Source organism: Culicoides brevitarsis, chromosome 1 (assembly GCF_036172545.1).
Source record: "Culicoides brevitarsis isolate CSIRO-B50_1 chromosome 1, AGI_CSIRO_Cbre_v1, whole genome shotgun sequence".
Classification (NCBI taxonomy): Eukaryota; Metazoa; Arthropoda; class Insecta; order Diptera; family Ceratopogonidae; genus Culicoides; species Culicoides brevitarsis.
The window spans coordinates 1,472,099-1,493,929 of NC_087085.1; the positions used below are offsets into that span (position 1 = coordinate 1,472,099).

Below are 21,831 nucleotides of genomic sequence, written 5' to 3' on the forward strand. Positions count from 1 at the left end.
GTTGCTGCTTGTACACAAAAAAAAAATAAAAATTGTCGTTGTTGTACCACTTTTCGAGCTCCTTCCACGTTGCACTTTCGTTCGTATGACAAAATAACGTCAATTTCTTTTTTGTAACATAAATTTTTTAAAATATATTTCTTGTTTTTTTTTTCTCTTGCTTTATTATTTTGCTTTCCTCGGCGATGCTAAAAATGCTTTTCCTCTTGTTTTTTTCTCTCCGAACATGATGTCAATTTATTTTTATTTTGCACTGCGACCAAATAATCATCATCTCTGGCATTTCTTGTCGCGTTTATTAATTCACTTGCTTGCAGTTTTTTTCTTTTTTAAGCACTAAACACCTTTAACACTGAGCTTTAACTTTTTTTTTTTGAGGCAACACGTGCATGTTTCGTATGTATGTTGGAGACAAAAGAAGTCGAAGAATATTCAAATAAATTGTCATAAAATTAAAATTTTTATCACTTTTTTCGTATCTTTACTAAAAATTTATGAATATTGAATACATTTGTAAAAAAATATATTTTCAACATATATTTAAGTAACTGTTTTGTAGCGATTTTTTTATTTACTTTTTTTTCTTTTTTTGTCGTCTACACAATTCTTAAGCTACTTCTACTCAGCTATTTTTTTTATGTTTTTTTTTTAGTTTTGAAAGGCGAAATCGCAGCAAGTCCTTTTAACTCCGTGGTCCACGAGAGACTAAAGTTGTCTTTGTGATATGTGAATGGAGTATGTTGATCGTCGCGCGTACATACCTGAAACGAGACACGATATGTGCATAATGATCGTGAAAGAGTGTAGAATGGAAGAAAAAAAAGAGGAGAAATGAGAATACGGTGTAGCGAGTAGTAAGTATGTGATACCTGTTTTTAAAACCTGTTCAAGTTCAGAATGATGTGATTGTCACAAAAATGAAGGAATATTTGAATGAGCGAGAGATGCAGTTGGATTGGATTTTTTTATGGGTGAAATTCTTATTGGAAAAAAATATTTTTTTAAAAATTTTTTAAAAGAATAAAAACATATTTTTTAAATTAATTTTTAAATTTATAAATAAAATTTAATTAATTTTTTTTTTAATTAAAATTAATAATTTTTAATTAATTAATATTTTTGATTATGTTTATATATTTAATTAATTAATTTTAAATATTTAATTATTTTTTTTATAATTTTTTTTTAATTTAAAGGCACAAAAATTCAAAAAAAAATCAAACTCTCAATTTAATTTTCAAAAAATTTAAATTTTTGCTCTTTAAAATAAATAAAGTTATTTTTTTTTAAAATTAAATATAATTATTTTGAAAAATTATAAATTTAAATAAAATAATTATTTTTTTTCTTATTATTTTTTTCTTATTAAATAAAATATTAAACAAAATATTATTCAAATAATTGATAATATAATTAATTAAAAAATCTTAATTTAACAAATTTTTTTTATTTTATTTTTTATTTATTTTTTGAAAATGTTTAAACTACTCCTTTTTTTAATTTAGCAAAAATTTTAAAGGAAATGTGAAAAATATGTAATTTAATTTAAAAGTTAATTTAAAATAATTTTTTAAAATTAAAAAAAGATTAAAATAATAATTTTAATTGAAATAAATTTAAGAATTTTAAAAATAATTTTCATATGATAAAAATATTAAAAATATTTTCCGAAGAAAAAAAATTAGTGTAAAAATTAATTTAATTCAAATAGTTATTCTTAAATATTTTTTTAATTAATTTTTAATTTAATTATTAATTTGAGCCCTTTTATGAACGCAACTGAAATTATTTAAATTTTGCACTTGGCTAACCTTTTTCTAATTCAATCAATTCACTTTCCTACTAATTCAAGTTTCACATGAACTGAATTAGCATAAAGGCAAAATCCGAAATTTGTCAATAAAAATTAGTAACTTTCCATATTTTTATCAAAAAATCCAACAAAAATGGGTAATTTCTCAATAATTTCCTCCCCAATCGATGCTTGACATTCACTTTTTTTCTTCTTTTCCTTTCTCAGGTGGCCTCGTGAGCATGTTTCGCGGATTATTCGGTTCAAAAGAAATGCGAATTTTGATATTAGGACTCGACGGCGCAGGAAAAACAACAATTTTATACAGATTGCAGGTCGGCGAAGTAGTTACGACAATCCCGACGATCGGCTTCAACGTAGAACAAGTCACGTATAAAAATCTCAAGTTCCAAGTGTGGGATTTGGGCGGACAAACGAGTATCAGGTGAGTTTGTGTTTATGTGGCGGTGTTGTTTTTTTTTCGTGCTCCAGTTATGCGAAAGACACGTATGTGACGTTGATTCATAAAAAATTCCCGTTTTTCGCTTGCAGACCTTATTGGCGATGTTACTACAGCAATACAGATGCGATAATTTACGTCGTTGATAGTGCCGACAAAGATCGAATAGGGATCTCGAAGGACGAGTTGCTCTATATGCTGCGCGAAGAGGAGCTGGCCGGTGCAATTTTAGTCGTTTTAGCGAATAAGCAAGACATGGAAGGGTGTTTGAGTGTCGCGGAAGTGCATCAGGCGCTCGGACTTGATCAACTGAAAAATAGAACGTTCCAGGTTAGTCATGAAAATTTAAGTTTTCGACCCAAAAAGCTGCAAAAAATGAATTTTTAGATATTTAAGACATCAGCTACGAAGGGCGAAGGACTCGACAGTGCCATGGATTGGCTGGCAAATGCACTACAAGCAAGGAAATAGTGAGGCAACTACCAAACTAGACAAATAATAACCGAAAAATTTGTACAGTCCCCCCATGTTGCATCTTCATTTGCCCCGATTCGCATGAAAATTACCGTAAAATTAATTCTAATCTAAACAAATATAATATAAAAATTATTTTTTACCACAAATGGACTGCTATTTCGCTCGCGAGCACATTTTTTTCCAAAAATTCGTTTGAAAAGGATGCCTCTTCTTGCATTTAATTAAGTTTTTGAGTTCTCGTCCTGTCTAAATATAGCGTTTGTATATTGAATTTGAGTTAATAGACTTAAAATAACGAAAAAATGAGATAATTTATAAAAAAAAAGAAATTGAAAAAAAGTACATTGATAAAAAAATGAAAGAGTAAAAAATAAGACCAAGTGTATTAAGTAAAAAAAATATTATTAATATATAATTAAAATTTAAACGATTTTTTTTTAATTTAGTGAATTTATTGAGAAAATAACAGTACAAAACAAAAATTTTTGGAGGATTTTACCAATCTGGCAATCCAAAACGTTCAACACGCTTTTCTTGAGTTTCTAACTCCATTCGGATCTTTGTTCGCATGTAGAAGATTGGGCAGTCACGGCTGAAATTAAAAAAAAAATAGTTAAAATTTATTTTATTATTTTTCAGGCTTCAGCAAGAGAAAATTTTTAGTCTAATATTTTTTTTTAAGAAAAGTTAAAAAATAAAAATATTTTTTTGTCGATTTAAATTTTTTTTTTCGTTCGAAATATTTTTTTTTATATTTTATAAAATTTTATTATTTTCTAAAATTTAATTTTTTCACTCAAAATTAATTATCATTTAATCAAAATATATAATTTTATACTAAACAGTAAAAATGATTTTCTCACGAAATAAATAAACATTTAAACAATGTTTTATTTTAACAAAAAAAAAAATTTGAAAAAGTTATAAAATTTTAAAGAATTCAAAGAAAAAAAAAATTGCATTGAGTTTTTTTTCGTTCGAAATATTTTTTTTTGTATTTTCAAAAATATTTTCAGAATTATCAGAATTATTTTTTTTGTCTTTCTTGAATTTTAAAAATAATTTATTTTTTATTGAAAATATTATTAATTATTAACAAGAAAAAAATGATTTTCTCAAAAATAAAGATTTTAATAAAAAATTAAAAAAAAAATAAAATAAAAAAAAGATAAAAAATTTTGAAAAAGTTACAAAATTTAGAAAAATTCAAAGAAAAAACCAATTTGCAGTGAAAAAAAAAATTTTTTTGGTTAAAAATATTTTTTTCTGTATTCTTTGAAACTTAAAACGTTTTTGATATTTCTAAAAATTTAATTATTTTACAAAATTCAGTTTTTTCTTTAAAAATATTTTTCTGTGTTGCTTGAAAATTTAAGAATTTTAATTTATTTTTACCTAAAAAATTTCACAAAATTAAAATATTTTTCTCATTGAAAAAATTAAAACATTTTAAAAAATTAAATTTTAATTAATAAATTTTTATAATCTTTTAATTTTTTTTTAGATCTTTGAATTAAAAAATTTAAAAAAAATATTTTAAATTTTTTTTTAAAACTTTTTTTTTGAATTAAAAAAAATTTTAAAATAAATTAACAACAGAAAAATTTATTTTTTTAATCATTTTTTTAAATTGAAAAATTTAAAATTTTTTAAAATTTAAATTTAAAAAAAAATTGAAGAAACAGAAAAAAAAATTTTCTTACAAAAAAACATATTTTCAAAATTTTTTTCATTTTTTTTTTAAATTCTTTTAAAAATTTTCTCATGCATTATTAATTTTTTTTTTCATAAAATTACCTTGTACAAAGCACTTCTTCGTTCAACGAGCCTTGACAACGTTGACACTGAGTCCACAATCGTGAAAATTTCTCTTCCAACGCTCGTGCTGCCTTTACTTCCTTACTATACAAGACAACTTCACGCGGTTCACAATACTGACAAACGGCTCTTTTCTCGTAATCCTTCGTTAAAACTGCCTTGCATCCCAAACAAGTTTCCTTTTTCTTCGTAAATGCCGCCAAACCTCCAACTTTCGACGTAACAACTGCTCTGTGACGCGTGTGTTCGCCTCTCAACAAGATCGATTCCGCCTTTTCGCCCAAAATTGGTTCAAAAATCCGCAGCAACGGCTTCGAAAGTTGATTCTCGAGATAATAATTCGTGTCGATCGGAATTGAATTTTCCAAAACGTAAATTGGGTCTTCAGCTTTCGCGTATGCCGGGGTATTTTTCGCTGCGGAAATTATCACGTAAGGCACTCGATCGCCGAGTTTCGGTGCTGTGCCGGCATCTCGTTTGCGCATTTTGTTGGCGAGTTCGACATGCGCCTGTTTCGCGGCATAATCGGATTTGCTGAGTTCTTTCGTGATAACAAGTTGGGAAATGTCGATTTTGTTCATCAGTAAGTCGCCAATAACTTGTTTCGCGTGTTCAATTGCGCCATCGGGATTGCGATCGATCAACAATTTTTGCAAGCAAGTGTTCATAACTTTCGCTACGAGCGGCGAATTATCACGACGAACCGTTTCGATGCCCTTGCAATCCATTTTGTCGTATTTATCGGGTCGCGTAAAGTACAAACCGGCATATCGCTTCTTGTTGATCAACAAATAGGGGTAATAAACTTTCTCAAATTCCAATTTTATGGGTTTCACAAATTTCGCACTGACGTAATCCGCAGCTTCTTTGCCCAATTCCATGCTTTCTTCGAGAGTTTTTACGCCAAATTTCACCATTACCGAGTCAGTGTCGCCGTAAATTACGACAGCATTATTTTTGTATCCATTTTCGATCGTGTAACGAGACTCAACTTCATTTTTGGTGAATTCAATCATCGTTCGTCCATAAGCTGTGACACTTCCCGAGATCTCGAGACATGGCAATTTGCCAACTTGTGCTCCTGTGAAGCCGTAAACGGAATTTGCGGAGATTTTCAATGCTAATTGACGACCATCGAGAACGCTGCGTTTGAAGGGATCAGTTTCGTTCTTTAATTCGGTCTTGGCACGCTTACGAGCAGCAAGAAGAGATTCCAAAATTTCGGGTAAAAGACCTTTGCGAACGGAGGATTTGACGAAAACGTTGTTGGCGGGGGTACGAGTTACCTAAAAGTTGGAAGAGGTAAGTTTGAATTAGCAAAAAGGTGATTTTCAAATTTTTAACGGAAATTTTTTGAAATGACATTTACGAAATTTTGTTCGTTTTTGAAGAAAAATAATAAATTTTCAGTGAAAAAATTTTTTTAGAGTCATTAGGAGCTTTTTTAAGTCAAAATTTTTTTAAAAAATTTAAGAAAATTTTAATTTTCTTCATTTCGAATACTTTTTTGCTTTAATTAGTTTGAAAATCTTTGTTTTAAATTTTTAAACGATCTTTTTATGAATTAATATTTAAAATTTTTGACGAGTTTTCTCAAAAAAATAACAATTATAGAATTTTAATTGAAAAAGCTTTCAAAATTTTGATATATTTTTTAATTTTGACTCAAAGAAATTTTAATCGACGAAATTAATAAAAATTTCAGTCAAAAATTAAAAAAAAAAGTTGAAACATTTAAAAATAATTAAATATAAAAATAATTTTTTTCAATTAAAAATCATCAAAAAATCATTTAATTTGATTTTTTTTGCATTGACATGTGAATTTTTTGATATATTTTTTTTTTTTCAAGAAAAGTAAAAATTTAAAAAAAAATAATTTTTTTTCGAAAATAATAATTTTTAAAAATTAAAAAAAAAATAAATTAAAAAATTAGGTAATTGAATTAAATTTTTGAAAAGTTGAAAAAAATTTAAAAAATTAATTGAATTGAATGTTTAAAAAATGAAGTAATAAATTCAATTTTTTTTAAGGATTTCGACTCAACTGATATTAAATCGAAATAATTTTTCAAATTTTTATCATAAACTTGAAAATTTTAAGTCAAAATCACATTTAAAATAAATTTTTTTTTTTAGTTTGAATTCATCAAAAAATCAATTTTTAATTTTTTTTAACGGAAATTTTTTGAAATGACATTTCAAATTTTTGATGATTTTTGATGAACTTCAATTTTAACTTTTTTAAGTAAATTTTTAAAATATTAAATTTTTTACTTCAATTTTTTGAAGATTTTATCTTAAAATATCTTTCAATTGAGAAATTTTTTCAAATTTTAACCAAAAATTTGTAAATGTCAATTCAAAAATATCCGTTATAAATTTGAAAATTGCCTTTTTGCTAATTCATTCATAATTCATTTTTTCTATGTTTTTTCATAAAAAATTTCTTACCTGATCCTCTTTTAGCCCAACATTTCCCATCTGAGCTGGATTTTGAACGAGAGTCGTATAACACAAATTGTGCGCCATCATGATACTCGGATACAGCGACGCAAAATCCAAAGTTGATATCGGATCAGCATAATAACCACGTTTCGGCTCAATAACTGTTGCTCCTTCATACTGATCATCACTTCCTTGTCCCGCATAAGTCGGCATCAAATATCCCGCTGACTTCGCTTTCCTCAAAAGTTGCGAAACGACTTTAATTTGTTGTCCCCGCGTTAAAAGACACGAAAGCGGAACTCCTGTGACTCTTGCCATTTCCATGTAATTAATGATGCACATCAGTTTGTTCAGCAATCGCAGCGGAAGATACGCATCTTTGAGACAATACATCGCGAGACGTCTCCGGGTTTGCTCATCGCCATTTTGGAGGTCGGTAATGATGCTGTGATGCACGTCTTCCTTCTGTTCGTGCAAAAAATGGAAGGAAACAGCGTTCAGGGTGTATGAACGTAACTTGTAGTCACGGAGCAAGACGAAAAGTAAGTCAAACGGAACTCGTCCTTCGAAATTTACGGATTTATTTTCGCGTTTTCCCATTTGTTTGGATTGCAAAACAGTTTCTTTGATGACTGAACGCATATTTTTGATCCTTCCGAGGAAATCAAAGTTTTTTACCTTCAAATGTTTCGCTCTGTTCAACAAATAAGGAACATCAAAGTTGTTAATATTGTATCCAGTCAAGATATCGGGGTCACATTCGCGTACAAATTCCGCCCAAGCATCCAAAAGTTGCTCTTCCTTGTCGAAACTGAGTACTTGGGAGCCCACAATTGGGGCACAAGTCTTCCAAGTGAACACATTTCTCAAAAATGGCTCCGTTTCGCCTTGCCGGATTACCATATTCGCAATTTGGATGACAGGATCGTGATTTGCTTCGGGAAAAATGCCTTTGCGACCCGCACATTCAATATCGAAGCTCAAAATCCGCATCGGAGCGACTTTAGACCATTCGCCTTCCGGTTCGTGAGCAATAAAAGCATTAAATCCGCAATCAATTTCGATTTGGCAACGACTTTCGGGCGCTGGCGAGCCTCCTTTGACCCGTTTTCGCCATTGTCCTGCTGGGATTTCGATCCAACTGCATCCAACGACGCCCGTGTCGACCATGAAACGAATGTCAAAGTCGATATTTGACTCATAAGCGCGACAATCTTGGAAATCCATCTCCGAATAAACGATTTGCTTCTCCAAAATTCGCTTTACAGCCGCCAAGAGTCTCGGAAGTGTCACAGTTATCTTGATAAATGGAAAATTTTCCTCCCCATGATATCCTAAAATTGATTTTTTCTCGACAATTGTGACATCGAGCACCGCTTCCTGCACATTTTCGCGATTCGAGCGCATGTCCTTCAACACAGCTTCGTTCAAGGCCTTCTTAAAAGGCAACAAATGTGAGCGAGTGAATCCTCGAGGCGCTCCAATGTACAAATAAGGCGCAAATCCATGCACATGACAACAAACCGAGTTCCCTTCCATCGTCACGCCATACATTCGCATGATCGGAGCGGGCGGAATTTGACATCCCGGCATGCCAGGCAGCGGATTTCCGATGTAATGATCGATTTCGAGTTGTTGAAAGACAATGGAGTCGCTTGCGGGATCGAAATCTGGCGCCGCGGGACGACACCATTTTGTGTTTTTGTTCTGCGTTTCAGGTCCTTCGCCCATTAAGGCGTCAAAATCTTGATTATCGGCATTTTCGAGATCCATGGAGGCGAGTTCTGCTTCGAATTGACTCGCGAATTCTTCTTCTTCATCCTCGGCGGATCTGAAAGTTGTGAAATTGTTAGAAAGGAATGAGGAATTGAAGGTTTTTTGGGCTTACTTGAACTTTTTTGCGTTTGTTGGAGTGTTTGGCTGTTTGTTGCCCGTCGATTGGGACAGAGGCTTGCGTTTGTTCATCATTTTTTACAAAATAATTCTTTGGAATGACGAAAAAGACAGAAAATTGGGGTTTTGAACTAAATCCCGCCTTTTGAATGTTGTGACTTTACTGTCAAAAGTTCTCGTTTCGCAACTGAAAAAAAAAAATTGCGATTTGAAAATTTAATTAAAATTACAAAATTTTATTATATTTAATTCATTAAATAAAATTTTGAAAGTTTTTGAGAAAAATTAATTTTTCTAATTTTTTTCAAGTCTTTATTTCTAATTTAATCAGTATGAAATCGAAGTAAAAAATAAAAAAAATATTTAATTTTTTCTAATTTTATGTGAAAAAATTCAAATTCAAATTTCTGATAAATAAATTTTTTAAATATTTTTTTTCTTTTATTTCAAAATATTCAAAATAAAATTTAAAGTTAATTTTCTCAAAAAAAAAAAAAAAAAAAAAAAAATATTTTATAAAATTTTCATTTAAATTAATTTGTTCATAATTTTATTTTTTACCAATTTTTATTTTGAGAAATAATTTAATTATGTAATTTTTTCATAAGAATTTAAAAAAAATAAATTTATGAATAAATAAATTAAAAATTTGCAAGCCTAAAAATTTTTTTTTTAAAATAAAAAAAAAATTATTATATTTGAGAAAATTAACTTTAAATTGAATTTAAAATATTTTAAAATAAAAGAAAAAAAAATTTAAGAAATTTATTAATCAGAAAGTTAAACGTACCTCCATGGGTATAATTTGTAAAAAATATATTAATTAAAATATTAAAATTAATAAAAAAAAATAATTAAATTTAAAAAACATAATTACTTATATTTAAAATGTATATATTAAAATGTTATATTTAAAATTTATGAAAAATGGATTAAATTTAAAAAAAAACTTTTTTCACATAAAATTAGAAAAAATGATTTAAAAAAATTAAAATTATTTCACTCTAATTAAATTAAAAAAAAAACTTGAAAAAAAATAGAAAAATTAATTTTTCTCAAAAACTTTCAAAATTTTATTAAAAAATAATTTAAATTTAATAAAAATTTGTAATTTAAAAAATTTCTCGCAATTTTTTTTTCTCACTGCGAAACACAATTTTCTCACACTTTTGACATTTAAAAAACTCGAATGAGCAAGAGCAAGTTCTTCAGTCAGTAGTAATTTTTCCGTCAAAGCGAGCGGTGACGGTGTTCAACGAGCACAATTTCTTCTTGAATTTCTCGAAATTTTTCGTTCAACTCTATAAAAACTCTTCACGATGTCAGAGAAGAAAGGACACAAGAGACCCGCATATTTGCAATATGTCTTTGGAGGAGGCAGTGGGTAAGTCCAAATTCACTTCCGCGATTTTGTTTTGGTTTACGTGCACCGACAACGACGACGACGACGACATTGACACAGCTGAGGAGGACGAGAGACAAAAATAGAAAATTGCATCTATTTTTGCAACTTTCGTGAGAGAGACGCAACTGCAGTTCATTGACTACCTGTTGTCGTCACGGATTCCGAATAAATGGAGCGAAAAGTATTGCCAAGGTCGATTTCCTGTTTTTCTCGCTCGTCTTTCTTTTATTGGATTTTTTACTTTTGGTTGCATAAAAAATTTAGTTTCGCGTGAACGGCGATTGTTCGTGTCATGTGCGTTGACCTTCACTTAATACACGGGTGATTTTTTTTATCAAGAATTGTTCCCAAAAATTGATTCTTCTTTTATGTAACAATTTTTTTAATGGGACGAACTCGGCAATAATTTTCTAGAAAGACTCAAAATTTGATAGATTCTTTATCAAAAATCTATTTTTATGTGTTTATTTACAACTCGGGAGTTACGTCACGAACTCACGCATTCTCCATTTATGTATATTTTTGTGCTAGATGAATGGAATTCTCGTGTGTTCACTAATTACCGACTGAACTTTAATGAAATAGATAAACATGTTGTCTCGGAAATGCATGGCAACCGATGATTGATTTTCGATTTCTTGAAATAATTTATTTTTTTTAAATTTTTCTTTTAATATTTTTTAAAATATTTTATTTAATTTTATTATTTTTTGTTAATTAATTTTTTTATAAATTATTTTTTGAACTTTTTTTTATTTTTTATTCATTTTTTTAATTAAATTTTTATTTAAATTAAAATATTTTTTTTTTTTGTTTAATTAAATTTTTTTATTTTATTTTTTCATACGATTTTTTTTAAATGTTTTTTTTTTTTTTTTTTTTTTTTTTTTTTTTTTTTTTTTTTTTATTTTTTTTAAATTATTTTTTTTTTAAATCATTTTTTAAAATTTAATTTTTTTTTTAAATTCTCGTTCAATATTTTTTTATAATTTTTTTTTATTTTTTTTTTTTAATATTTTTTTGAATCATTTTATTTTTGTTTTTAATTTTTGTTCTCATTTTTTTAAATTTATTTCAATGTTCTTGTTATTTTTTTTTTATTTTTTTAAATTTATTTTAATTTTATTTTTTTATTTTCATTTTAAAAATATTTTTATTTAAAAAATTTTAATCACATTTATTTTATTTTCTTGTAGAATGGGAGCAACTTGCATCGTACAGCCGCTCGATCTCGTGAAAACTCGCATGCAAATTTCCGGCGTTGGCGGCGCAAAGAAAGAATACAAAAACACTTTCGATGCTCTCACGAAAATCATCAAAGCGGAAGGCGTTTCGGGCATTTACAAGGGTTTAGGAGCTGCTTTGTTGCGTCAAGCTACCTACACGACGACTCGTTTGGGCGTTTATACCGGCTTGAATGATTATTATCGCAAATCAACGGGCGCCGCGCCAAATTTGCTCGTTTCCATGGGTTTGGGAATGATGGCAGGCGCTGTTGGAGCATTTGTTGGCACGCCAGCTGAAGTTTCGCTCATCCGAATGACAGCTGATGGAAGATTACCTGTCGCCGAGCGTCGCAATTACACGGGAGTCTTTAACGCTTTATCGCGAATGGTGCGTGAAGAGGGCTTAGTTACGCTGTGGCGTGGATGTGTACCAACTGTGGGACGAGCAATGGTCGTAAATGCGGCGCAATTGTCCTCATACACTCAAGTAAGGAATTTTTTTCCGTTTGAATTAGCAAAAAAGCGATTTTCAAATTTTTAACGGTCATTTTTTGAATTGACATTTCGAAATTTTTAAAATTTTTCACAATTTTTTGTATTTTTAGGCAAAACAAGCTCTCGTGAAGAAATGCAATATGAAAGAAGGCATCGGCTTGCACTTTGTCGCTTCAATGATTTCAGGATTTGTGACGACAGCAGCTTCAATGCCCGTCGATATCGCCAAAACTCGCATTCAAAACATGAAAACGGCGCCTGGGGCACAACCCGAATACAAAGGAGCTGTCGATGTGCTCATCAAAGTCGTGAGACACGAGGGATTGTTCGCTTTGTGGAAGGGATTCACGCCGTACTATTGCCGTCTTGGACCACATACCGTCATTACATTTATTTTCATGGAGCAAATGAACACAGCTTACAACAAATTTGTGCTGAAAGACGAAAATGCGACATCATCCGGGTTGTAGATCGTCGACGGAGTGTGTGTGCGTGTTCCTTATTGCAAAAAAAAAGTGTTCTAAATATCTAGATTTAATTTTATTTTCGGAGAAATTGGGATAAATGTCGAACATTTTCCCGTTTCATTGCACATTTTTAGGCGAAAAAAGTGAAAATTTAGTATTTTTTTGTTTGTTACAAAGAATTACACGAAGAAAAGTAAAATTAAATGTTGTTCTATTTTTAACGTGCTCATGCTGTTGGCCCGTTAACGTTTGAAAATGTATAAAAAATCAATAGAAAGTCATAAAAAAAATACTCCTCACACACAAATCTACAAAAATATCAACAAACGATACAAAAAAAACAAATGACAATACAGAACCAAGAATTTCCTCTTTTAAATATTTAATTTATCTACTGAAATATTCCTTAAAACTATTTTTTAATATTTTATTTTATTTTTCTACACAACTTTTTTTTCCTGCACTTTTTTTAAATAATTTATTTTTCTATAAAAAAATTACTAAATAAACATTTTTTTTCTTGTTGAAACAAACTGCATTTATTCTGGTAGTTTTTGGTTCACCAAAGTTAGTAAAAATAAATAAAAAGAACAAAAATGTATCAAAATAGGATAAATGTTTTTCTTTTCGAACGTTGTACTAATAAAAAAATTAAAACGAGTGTAAATAAATAAATATTAAAATAAAAAAAAATATTTATTTCAAATGAAAGTTAATTACTTTTGCTTTTCATTCATTAAAATTTTATTCTAATTTGTAAGTTAATTACTTATCAACAAGTTTCTTTGAACTCGATGGAAAATTTCTGAAGAGATTTTTTTATAGGGTGAACATTTTTTTTTGTATTTTAATTAAATTTAACAGTTTTTTAAAAGTTCCAAATTTAAGGTAAAATTTTTGGAAAATTTGGAAAAAAATTAAAATATTTAGAAAATTAAATTTTTAATTTAAATTTTAGTTATTTTTGATAAAAATTTTTAAGAAATAAAATTTTTGACTTTTATGATATATTTTAACATTTTATGATGTTTTTTGATAAATCGAATAATCCATCTTATTTAACTTGAACGCATTCGTTGAAAAAAATTGTGGAAAAACTCATTGATGTCTATTTATTTTTTTTTTTAAATTTAATTTAATAATAAATTTAAAATATTTTTTTTTTTAATAAATTTAATTATTAATTAATTTTTTATTTTAAAAATTTTCTGATTTTCATATAAAAATTCTTAAGAATTATTTTTTCAAAAATTTTTTAAATTTAATTTGTCAAATGTTATTTTTTCTACTATGTATTTTTTTTATTTTCAGAAAATTTTTTTTCGATATTATGAAAATTTTTAAGAATATTTTTGGTATAAGATAAACAAATTTTTTTTTGCAAAATTTTCAATTCAAAAAAAAAAAATGATCGTTAAAAATTTGAAAATCGTTAAAATTATTATTTTTTGATGAATAAGCTTGAAAGTATGAAGTCAAAAAAAATGATTAAAAAATATTTTTTATGAATTTTGGAAAAATTTTTAAAAAAATCTTTATTTCATTAAAAAAAAATAAATAAATAAAAATAAAATAGAAATAAAAAAAAATAAAAAAATTATCTCATTGAAAATAAGAATTAAAGTTCTTTAAACCTAAAAATTTAAAAATTTAATTAAAAGTGAGTCACCCTCCTTTGCCGGCTCTAATTACCTTTAAGATAAGAACCGTAATGAACACAAAACAAAAAGCCGGAACTGCATATTGCATTCCAAACATCGTACGACAAGAAAAAACTATGAATGACAGCAGGTAACTCACCCATTGTGCGCATGCTTGTCCCGGCTCGGTATAAAACAAAGGCCCGTAAATGCACTCAGGACATTCGCGTTCAAGAAGTTCGTGAAGCAACATCATTTTTTTCTGCATTTTCTATCAAAAATCACCCGAAAACACTTAAAATGTCATTAAAAGTCAATTCAACTCGCGTCAAGTACACCGAAAATTACATCGAAGTAGATTACACGTACAACACGTCACTCGTGAAAACGATCGATGGAAAATTAACGGTGAGTTTTGGTATTAAAACCACTTAATTACGTGTCAAAATCGATAAATTATTACCGTGAACGTGCAAATTGATGTAATTTTCATTGGGAAATCAATGGCGGGATGGAAACATGTGTCTCGAAGTCTCTAGGTCAAGGTCGGGAAAAGTGTTTGTTTACCATAAAAATGCGAAAAAGGGGAAATGAGTGCCAAATAAAAGCATTTTTTGTATTTTTTGGAGATTATTAACCTCAATTAGCATGAAAAGGGGTCTAGACTGAAAGTAATTATCGTTTCTTATCGCTTCACTAATTGGTGCATTGTCTCCTGAGTCATTCACATTCTATTCTGATAAGAATTTACAAATTTTTTCGACACTACCTGTTGTCGTCTTATCATTTTTTGTCGTTACGAGCTTATCAATGACATTTTTCGAGCATCATTAAAGGCAAAAAATTAAATTTTTCCCTTTTTCAGGTAGAGCCACGTGATGTTCCGCTCAAAATTTGCACAGAAACGAGCGTTCCGAAGACAGCTCTGATGCTCGTTGGATGGGGCGGCAACAATGGATCAACTTTGACAGCATCTCTGATCGCTAATCGGAATAAACTTGAATGGCGAACACGAACCGGCATGCAAAAAGCTAATTGGTATGGGTCAATTACACAAGCTTCGACTGTTTTAATTGGCAGTGATGAGCAAGGAGAGGACATTTTTGTGCCAATGAAGGATATTTTGCCCATGATAAGCCCCGATGACATCATCTTGGATGGATGGGACATCAGCAAAATGAGTTTGGGAGACGCCATGAGACGAGCACAAGTCTTAGATATCGGGATTCAAGACCAAGTTTACGAAAAAATGTCAAAAATGGTGCCACGTGCATCGATTTACGACGCGGATTTCATCGCCGCGAACCAATCTGATCGAGCGGATAACATCATTGAGGGTACCCGATATGAGCAATTCCTAAAAATCCGTGCGGATATTCGAGATTGTAAGGAAAAAACGGGCGCGGAGAAGGTAATTGTCTTATGGACCGCAAATACGGAGAGATTTAGCGAAATTCGTGAAGGACTGAACACGAATTACGACGAATTGATGGAATCTTTGAAGAAAAACGAGAAAGAGATCTCGCCATCGACCATTTTTGCCATGGCTTCCATCGCGGAAGGTTGTTTGTACATCAATGGCTCCCCGCAAAACACTTTTGTGCCCGGAGTAATCGAGATGGCGGAACGTCACGGGACTTTTATCGCTGGAGATGACTTCAAATCGGGACAAACGAAGCTAAAATCCGTTTTAGTTGATTTTCTCGTGAGTGCCGGCATTAAACCGACCTCCATTGTCAGTTACAATCATTTGGGCAACAACGACGGAAAGAATCTTTCAGCACCGCAAACCTTCCGGTCGAAGGAAATTTCCAAAAGTAACGTCGTTGACGACATGGTAGCTTCCAACAGCATTTTATACGAGAAAAATGAGCATCCCGATCATTGTGTGGTCATCAAATACGTTCCGTATGTCGGCGATAGTAAACGCGCGATGGATGAATACACGAGTCAGATCATGATGGGAGGTCATAACACGCTTGTCATTCACAACACGTGCGAAGATTCTCTCTTAGCTTCGCCATTAATTCTGGATTTGGTCATTTTAGGCGAACTTTGCACCCGGATTACCGTTAAAACGCAAGAAATGACGGGATATAAGCCTTTCAAGTCGATTCTCTCGCTGTTGTCGTACTTGTGCAAGGCGCCTCTCGTGCCAAAAGGCACTCCAGTGGTTAATTCGTTGTTCCGACAACGTGCAGCAATTGAAAATATCCTAAAAGCGTGTGTTGGTTTGCCTCCAAATACCCATATGGCACTCGAACATAGAGTAAGTTTAATTTTTTTCTTATAAAAATCGATTTTTTAATGATTTTTTTTTAAAGTTTGAGGTTTCGATGCAACAAACCGACAAAAAAATGACGAATGGAAAAGTTACTTTGAACGGAGATGCGGTAAAAGTAAAGAATGGAGTGCATTAAATAATTAAAAATATGAAAAATAAGAACCCATGACTGAAAAAAAGTGTCAAATATTTACCTACCTTGCAATTAGCGTCGATGTGTGAATTACGATAATCATTTAAAAAGAGAAGAATTTTGATGTATTTACAGAAGAAATTAATTTTCTAATGGCAATTATTGTAATGATATATATTATATGTGTACTGTAGAACTTAGAGACTTGAAATGAATAAAAAAATATATTTACAAGCAATTTTTTATGAGTTTTCTTTTTTACGGATCCTAAAATAATTTTTTTAATTTTTTTTTTTAATGAAAAATTTATTTAAAAAATTTTATTTTTTTTAAATTTTAAAATAATTTTTTTAGATAATTTTTTTTTATTTTTTTTTTAAATTAATTATTTTATTTAAAAATTCGAATAATTTATAAACATACAAAAAAAAAAATTATATTTTAAAAAATTTTTACCAAAAATAAATAAAAAATGTTTATACCTATTTTTAATTTTTTTTTATTTTACCCCGAAAAAATAAAAATATTAAAAAATTACCTGAAATTTTCTTTATTTTTTTGACGGTTAAAAATTAATTTAAATTTTAATATTTTTTTAAAATAAAAAAAAATAAATTAGGTATATTTTTTTCTTATTTTAAATTTTTAACGATAAAAATATACCAAAAATATATAATAATTTTTTTAAACATTTTTTTTAATAAAAGAATCAAATTTGAATTTATTTAATTTAAATAAAAATTTTATAAATAATTTTTTTTTATTAATTTCATCGAATAATTTATGAACATATAAAATTTTATTTTTTTATATTTTAAAAAATTTTATAACAAATTAACCAAAAATATATTAAAAAAAATATTCAATAAATTTAAATTATGGTTTTTTTAAATAATAAATTAAAATTATAATTTAGCGAATTAAAATAATAAAAAAAAATTAAAAATAATAAAATCAATATTTACCTTTTTTGGGGTTAGAAGTTTAATTTTTATTTATTTTTTTTTTTTTAATAAACAAAAACACATTTATTTTTTTATTATATTTTTCATTTATTCAACATGTAAATGTGAACTTTTGCAAATTGATTCTTGTTTCATTCGTTTCTTCATTTTGTTACAACTTTTCATTTAATAATGCATTGTTAATATTTTTAGATTATTTTTAAATTTAAATGCTTAAAACTGTTTATTTTTATTTATTTTTTTAATTATTTTTTTTTACTTTTTTGTTAATTATCATAAGGAGTAAATACTATATACTACAATTTGTAGCAAAAAACTCACTAAATATTGTCATTTCAACTTTTTTTATATCATATAGTTTAGTATTATTATTCAATATGATAATAATAATAATAATTTTTTCTTGTATACGGACGAGAAATAACGTGTATAATAGTTTATTTTATTTTTCTTTCAATATTGGTTTATTTTTTGTTGTTATTTTATTTTAAATGTTATGTTATGTTTGTTTAAAAAGCAAAAATCGGTCGTTTCATATATTTCATGTTTATTTATTAATAATGGAGAGAAAGAGACAAAGAAAACTTAAAACTTTGGTATATCTTTATGGAATTTCATGGACGACCGTTTTTTCAGTACATTTATTTTTATTTTTTTTAGGAGGAAGAGAAATTTTGGTAACTCAAAAAAAAAAACGAAATAAGAAATTATCTGGCGCTGATTCAACTTTTGTCAAAAATTATTATTTAACGTAACTGTTTTAAGCACAAACCGTTGGAACAAGCAATCATCACGAAGAAAGTTGAATCAAGTAACTTGCAAAATATATATTTTTTTCTTATATTTTTGAATTTAATTTAATTTAACTTAAAAACTAATAAATATATATATAATTTTAATTAATAATAATAAATTTCGTTTGTTCATTTCGATTTTGTGTTTTTTTTTATACAATATTAATTTTTTAATTAATTTTATATTTTAATATATTTTTAGAAGTGTGTTGTATAGTTTTTTGATATTTTTAACTGTTTTGAGTTTATTGCAATTTTTATGCATTTTTATTTTTTTAAATTAAATTTTTAAATTATAATTAATAATAATTATAATAATTAATAGGTTTAGTTTAGTAGAGAGATACACTTAAAAAATAAAAATAGTTAATTTTTTATTTAGTTTTTAATTATTTTTTTTTATTTAGAGCTTGGTTTTTGGATTATTTATAGATTTTTTTAAGTATTTTTTTTTTAGATTTTTTATATAGGCATAAATACACATTTTTTTTAATTAATTAATAATACACATTCTACAAGATTTTTTCATTCCTATGAAATAAAGTATATTAGAAGAATAAGTTAAAATTTAACATAAATAATTATTTTTTTTAAGTAATTTATTTATTTAGTTAAAGTTGTGTTTAGTGTAGTTTGTTCATTTATTTTTTTATGTACAAAAAATAATAAAAGTAAAATTAAAAAATACTTTTTTTTAAATATATTTTTTGAGTTTGACATGTGTGTTTTATATGTGTGCTTTATTTTTTTTATAATATAATATAAATTATATATTTTTTTCTAATAATTAATTATAAATGTAAATTAAAACAATTTTTTATAATTAAAAAAAATCCGACGAAACACTAAAATATATGTTGTATAAATATAAGACTCACAATATATATATATATTTATAATTAAAATTAAAATAAAAATCTGGTAAAATCTCGAAATATTTTTTAAAATCACATTTTTTGATTATTTTTTTTAAATATTTCTTCTGGTTCATTTTTTTTTTGTATTGACTTCTAATAATTGATTTTTTTTGTGTTTAGGTGTGGTTTTGTGTTAAAAAGCAAGCAATTTCCTAAAATAAAATGTCCATTCCAGTTCATTGCATGGTTGAGAAAAAAGCGACATTTATAAATATTGCACTTGCTTAATTTTTTTATGTAAAAATTTTTTTTACGTATTTTTTCAGTTTACGAATCGTAACTTGAACTTAATCTATCTCCTGCTGCGGGAGACGGCGGAGTTGATACGGAGCTCGAATTATTGCTTGCCACGCTTTGACGAGATTCGGAGTGCATGTCGACGACCTAAAAAGAATTTTTTTTATGAGTTTTTCATGAGAATTTTAATTTTTTTTTTTAATTTTTTTATTGAATTTTTTTTTTAAGGGAAATTTCTTACTTTTAGAACGTCATGTAATGAAGACATGCTTCCCAAAGGACTTGGGGATCTCGGAAGGGATGGCGGTTGTTCACGTGGTCTTGATGGCGCAACGCGTTTTGCTCCTAAAATCATTAAAAAAATTAATTAAAATTGGTTTTTATAAAGAAAAATTAATTTTTTACCGTTATATGATGGATTAATTGGTCTTGGAGGAGCCTTTGGAGGAATTGGGGCATGGCGTAAGCTTGAAGTCTGTTAAATAATTGAAAATTTTAAAATTTTTTCAATGAAAAATGATGAAAAAATATTTACTCGTGAATTTGCTTGATCAGCAGTCTCTATAGTTGTAGGTAAATCTAGCAGTCTTTGCTTCTGAATGCCATCTCCGGGGCCCATATGCGATATGTGGTTGAAATTGGTCGGTGCGGATATCATCTTCGATCGTCTATCGGTGTTTCTGCAAATAATTTGACAAAAAAATAATTAATTTTCGCGATAAGCCACGCGATAATCGCCAAATTTTACTTACGATCGTACAGTTCTGTTGCCCTCACGAAGGGAAAATCGTCTTTTTGGCTTTGCTCTTCCGTCGCGTTCACATAATGAGGTATTTAATAGCTCCCCTAATGATAAATAAATGCGACACAGACATTAAATATCGATTTCACGGCATTTCGCCTCGCAACGAAGGTACTTACTTGTATGCATATTAGCTAAATAAACAATTACGGGTGATTCATTAAGATGAATTAACGCTAAATTTCCATTAAGACTAAGTGGACGAGATCGTTTAAGACCAATTGATTGCACCCATTCGGCAGTCTGCGTATTGAAGACGTCGAGATGGGTTTCCGAAAAGACTAGAAGATGACCGTCGCAATAAGCTGCAAAGAGAAGAAATCACACACACACAAGACGATAAATAAAATATACGACGACGGATTACGAGGGGATTACGCGACGAATCGCCGTATTGAATGCCTAAAAAGCGACACAAGGCAAAAAGAGAGATAAATCAAACTTACTTATGTGTGTCGGTACAGCGGGATACATAATTTCTCTATCACGTGACTTGCGTCCTTCCTGATCCACGTAAATAGCCAGCGTATGAAATACTAAAAGGAATTCACCTTGACCTACGACGAAAAGACAAATAAAGTCAAATTAATTCAATTTCATTAAAAGAAAATTTTGTTATTACAAAAGATTTTTAATATTCAAGCCTGACTTCGTTAAGCTAAAAAAATTTATTAAAAAAAAATATTTATAAAAAAATAAAAAAAAAAAATTAAATTAAAATGAAATAATTTTTTTTTTAAATAAAAATTTCAAAAATTTACACATTTTAAAAAAATTTTACTACATATTAATTTTTTTCTTTTCAAATTAAATTTTTTTAAATTTTAATACTAACATTTTTATTTGAAAAATTTTTTTAAGGATTTAATTATAAAATTTAAAATTAAATCATTAAAATTATTTTAATTATTAAAAATATTTTATTTATTATTCTAATTTTTATATTTTTTAAATGTAATTTTATTTAATTTAGATTTTTTTTTTAATATAATGAAAATTTTAAAAAAATTTTCAAAAAGTTACAAAAGACTTGAAATTTTTTAAGAATATGTTTTATTTTAATTCAAGAACTTTTTTTTTATTTTTGAAAAAAAAAATATTTTAAAAAAATATTATAAGAAAATTTTGAACTACCCAAAATTTTTTTTTATAATTTATTTTTATAAAATAAAATATTTGTTTTTTAAATTTAATTTTAAATTGAATATTAAATTTCATAAATTATATGAAAAATATTTAAATAAAATTTGAAATAAAAAATTTATAAAAAATAAAATTCTTCAAAAAATATTAAAAGCTTTATTTTTTTTAAATTAAAATTAAATTTTAACAAAAATAAAAATTTAAAAAATTATTAAAAATTTAATTTGATCTTTGATGATAAGTCATGCTTGAATTTTCGAATAATTTTTTTATGGAAAAACTTACCATTTGGTTGACTAGGTTGAACTTCAATGACACGCCAAGCATCAACGCCCGAATAAGCCAAAAATGTGTTTAATTGATTTTCTGGATGAACTAAAGCTGAAAATTTTTAATTTTTTTTATTAAAAATAGAATTTTTGACAAATTTCATTGA

At 27.6% G+C, this 21,831-nt stretch overlaps 5 protein-coding genes across 5 annotated transcripts in view; 3 read left to right on the forward strand and 2 right to left on the reverse strand.

Annotated features, from left to right (window-relative positions):
- Positions 1-1,845: 1,845 nt before the first annotated feature.
- On the forward strand, positions 1,846-3,115 carry LOC134827541 (ADP-ribosylation factor-like protein 1). The gene is made up of 4 exons (XM_063840230.1): positions 1,846-1,950; positions 2,021-2,237; positions 2,345-2,582; positions 2,640-3,115. The coding sequence occupies exons 1-4, from the start codon at positions 1,947-1,949 to the stop codon at positions 2,721-2,723; spliced, it is 543 nt and encodes a 180-aa protein (XP_063696300.1). The 5' UTR covers positions 1,846-1,946; the 3' UTR covers positions 2,724-3,115.
- A 50-nt stretch (positions 3,116-3,165) lies between these two features.
- Positions 3,166-9,019, reverse strand: LOC134827540 (DNA polymerase delta catalytic subunit). Its single transcript, XM_063840229.1, has 4 exons — positions 8,883-9,019; positions 7,001-8,825; positions 4,527-5,833; positions 3,166-3,321 (listed from the first exon to the last, which is right to left on the reverse strand). The coding sequence occupies exons 1-4, from the start codon at positions 8,960-8,962 to the stop codon at positions 3,225-3,227; spliced, it is 3,309 nt and encodes a 1,102-aa protein (XP_063696299.1). The 5' UTR covers positions 8,963-9,019; the 3' UTR covers positions 3,166-3,224.
- Positions 9,020-10,122: 1,103 nt separating this feature from the next.
- Positions 10,123-13,096, forward strand: LOC134828004 (mitochondrial 2-oxoglutarate/malate carrier protein-like). Its single transcript, XM_063840936.1, has 3 exons — positions 10,123-10,271; positions 11,489-12,005; positions 12,124-13,096. The coding sequence occupies exons 1-3, from the start codon at positions 10,207-10,209 to the stop codon at positions 12,481-12,483; spliced, it is 942 nt and encodes a 313-aa protein (XP_063697006.1). The 5' UTR covers positions 10,123-10,206; the 3' UTR covers positions 12,484-13,096.
- Positions 13,097-14,358: 1,262 nt separating this feature from the next.
- On the forward strand, positions 14,359-16,767 carry LOC134833443 (inositol-3-phosphate synthase). The gene is made up of 3 exons (XM_063847762.1): positions 14,359-14,528; positions 14,986-16,389; positions 16,445-16,767. The coding sequence occupies exons 1-3, from the start codon at positions 14,421-14,423 to the stop codon at positions 16,538-16,540; spliced, it is 1,608 nt and encodes a 535-aa protein (XP_063703832.1). The 5' UTR covers positions 14,359-14,420; the 3' UTR covers positions 16,541-16,767.
- A 2,416-nt stretch (positions 16,768-19,183) lies between these two features.
- Positions 19,184-21,831, reverse strand: part of LOC134827922 (serine/threonine-protein kinase Genghis Khan) — a 57,155-nt gene continuing 54,507 nt past the window's right edge. The window contains 8 exon segments of the mRNA XM_063840812.1: positions 19,184-19,597; positions 19,692-19,795; positions 19,856-19,925; positions 19,986-20,130; positions 20,203-20,296; positions 20,372-20,557; positions 20,699-20,809; positions 21,681-21,776. Of these exon segments, the coding sequence (XP_063696882.1) occupies positions 19,481-19,597; positions 19,692-19,795; positions 19,856-19,925; positions 19,986-20,130; positions 20,203-20,296; positions 20,372-20,557; positions 20,699-20,809; positions 21,681-21,776 (923 nt within the window). The 3' untranslated portion in view covers positions 19,184-19,480.

Coding starts and splice junctions, on each gene's coding strand:
- LOC134827541 (XM_063840230.1), top strand. Junction 2,238..2,344: donor GGCGGACAAACGAGTATCAG/GTGAGTTTGTGT, acceptor TTTCGCTTGCAG/ACCTTATTGGCGATGTTACT. Junction 2,583..2,639: donor TGAAAAATAGAACGTTCCAG/GTTAGTCATGAA, acceptor ATGAATTTTTAG/ATATTTAAGACATCAGCTAC.
- LOC134827540 (XM_063840229.1), bottom strand. CDS start 8,962: ATGATGAACAAACGCAAGCCTCTGTCCCAATCGACGGGCAACAAACAG. Junction 8,826..8,882: donor ACAAACGCAAAAAAGTTCAA/GTAAGCCCAAAA, acceptor CACAACTTTCAG/ATCCGCCGAGGATGAAGAAG. Junction 3,322..4,526: donor GAAGAAGTGCTTTGTACAAG/GTAATTTTATGA, acceptor TTTTAATTTCAG/CCGTGACTGCCCAATCTTCT.
- LOC134828004 (XM_063840936.1), top strand. CDS start 10,207: ATGTCAGAGAAGAAAGGACACAAGAGACCCGCATATTTGCAATATGTC. Junction 10,272..11,488: donor GTCTTTGGAGGAGGCAGTGG/GTAAGTCCAAAT, acceptor ATTTTCTTGTAG/AATGGGAGCAACTTGCATCG. Junction 12,006..12,123: donor AATTGTCCTCATACACTCAA/GTAAGGAATTTT, acceptor TTGTATTTTTAG/GCAAAACAAGCTCTCGTGAA.
- LOC134833443 (XM_063847762.1), top strand. CDS start 14,421: ATGTCATTAAAAGTCAATTCAACTCGCGTCAAGTACACCGAAAATTAC. Junction 14,529..14,985: donor CGATCGATGGAAAATTAACG/GTGAGTTTTGGT, acceptor TCCCTTTTTCAG/GTAGAGCCACGTGATGTTCC. Junction 16,390..16,444: donor ATATGGCACTCGAACATAGA/GTAAGTTTAATT, acceptor TTTTTTTTAAAG/TTTGAGGTTTCGATGCAACA.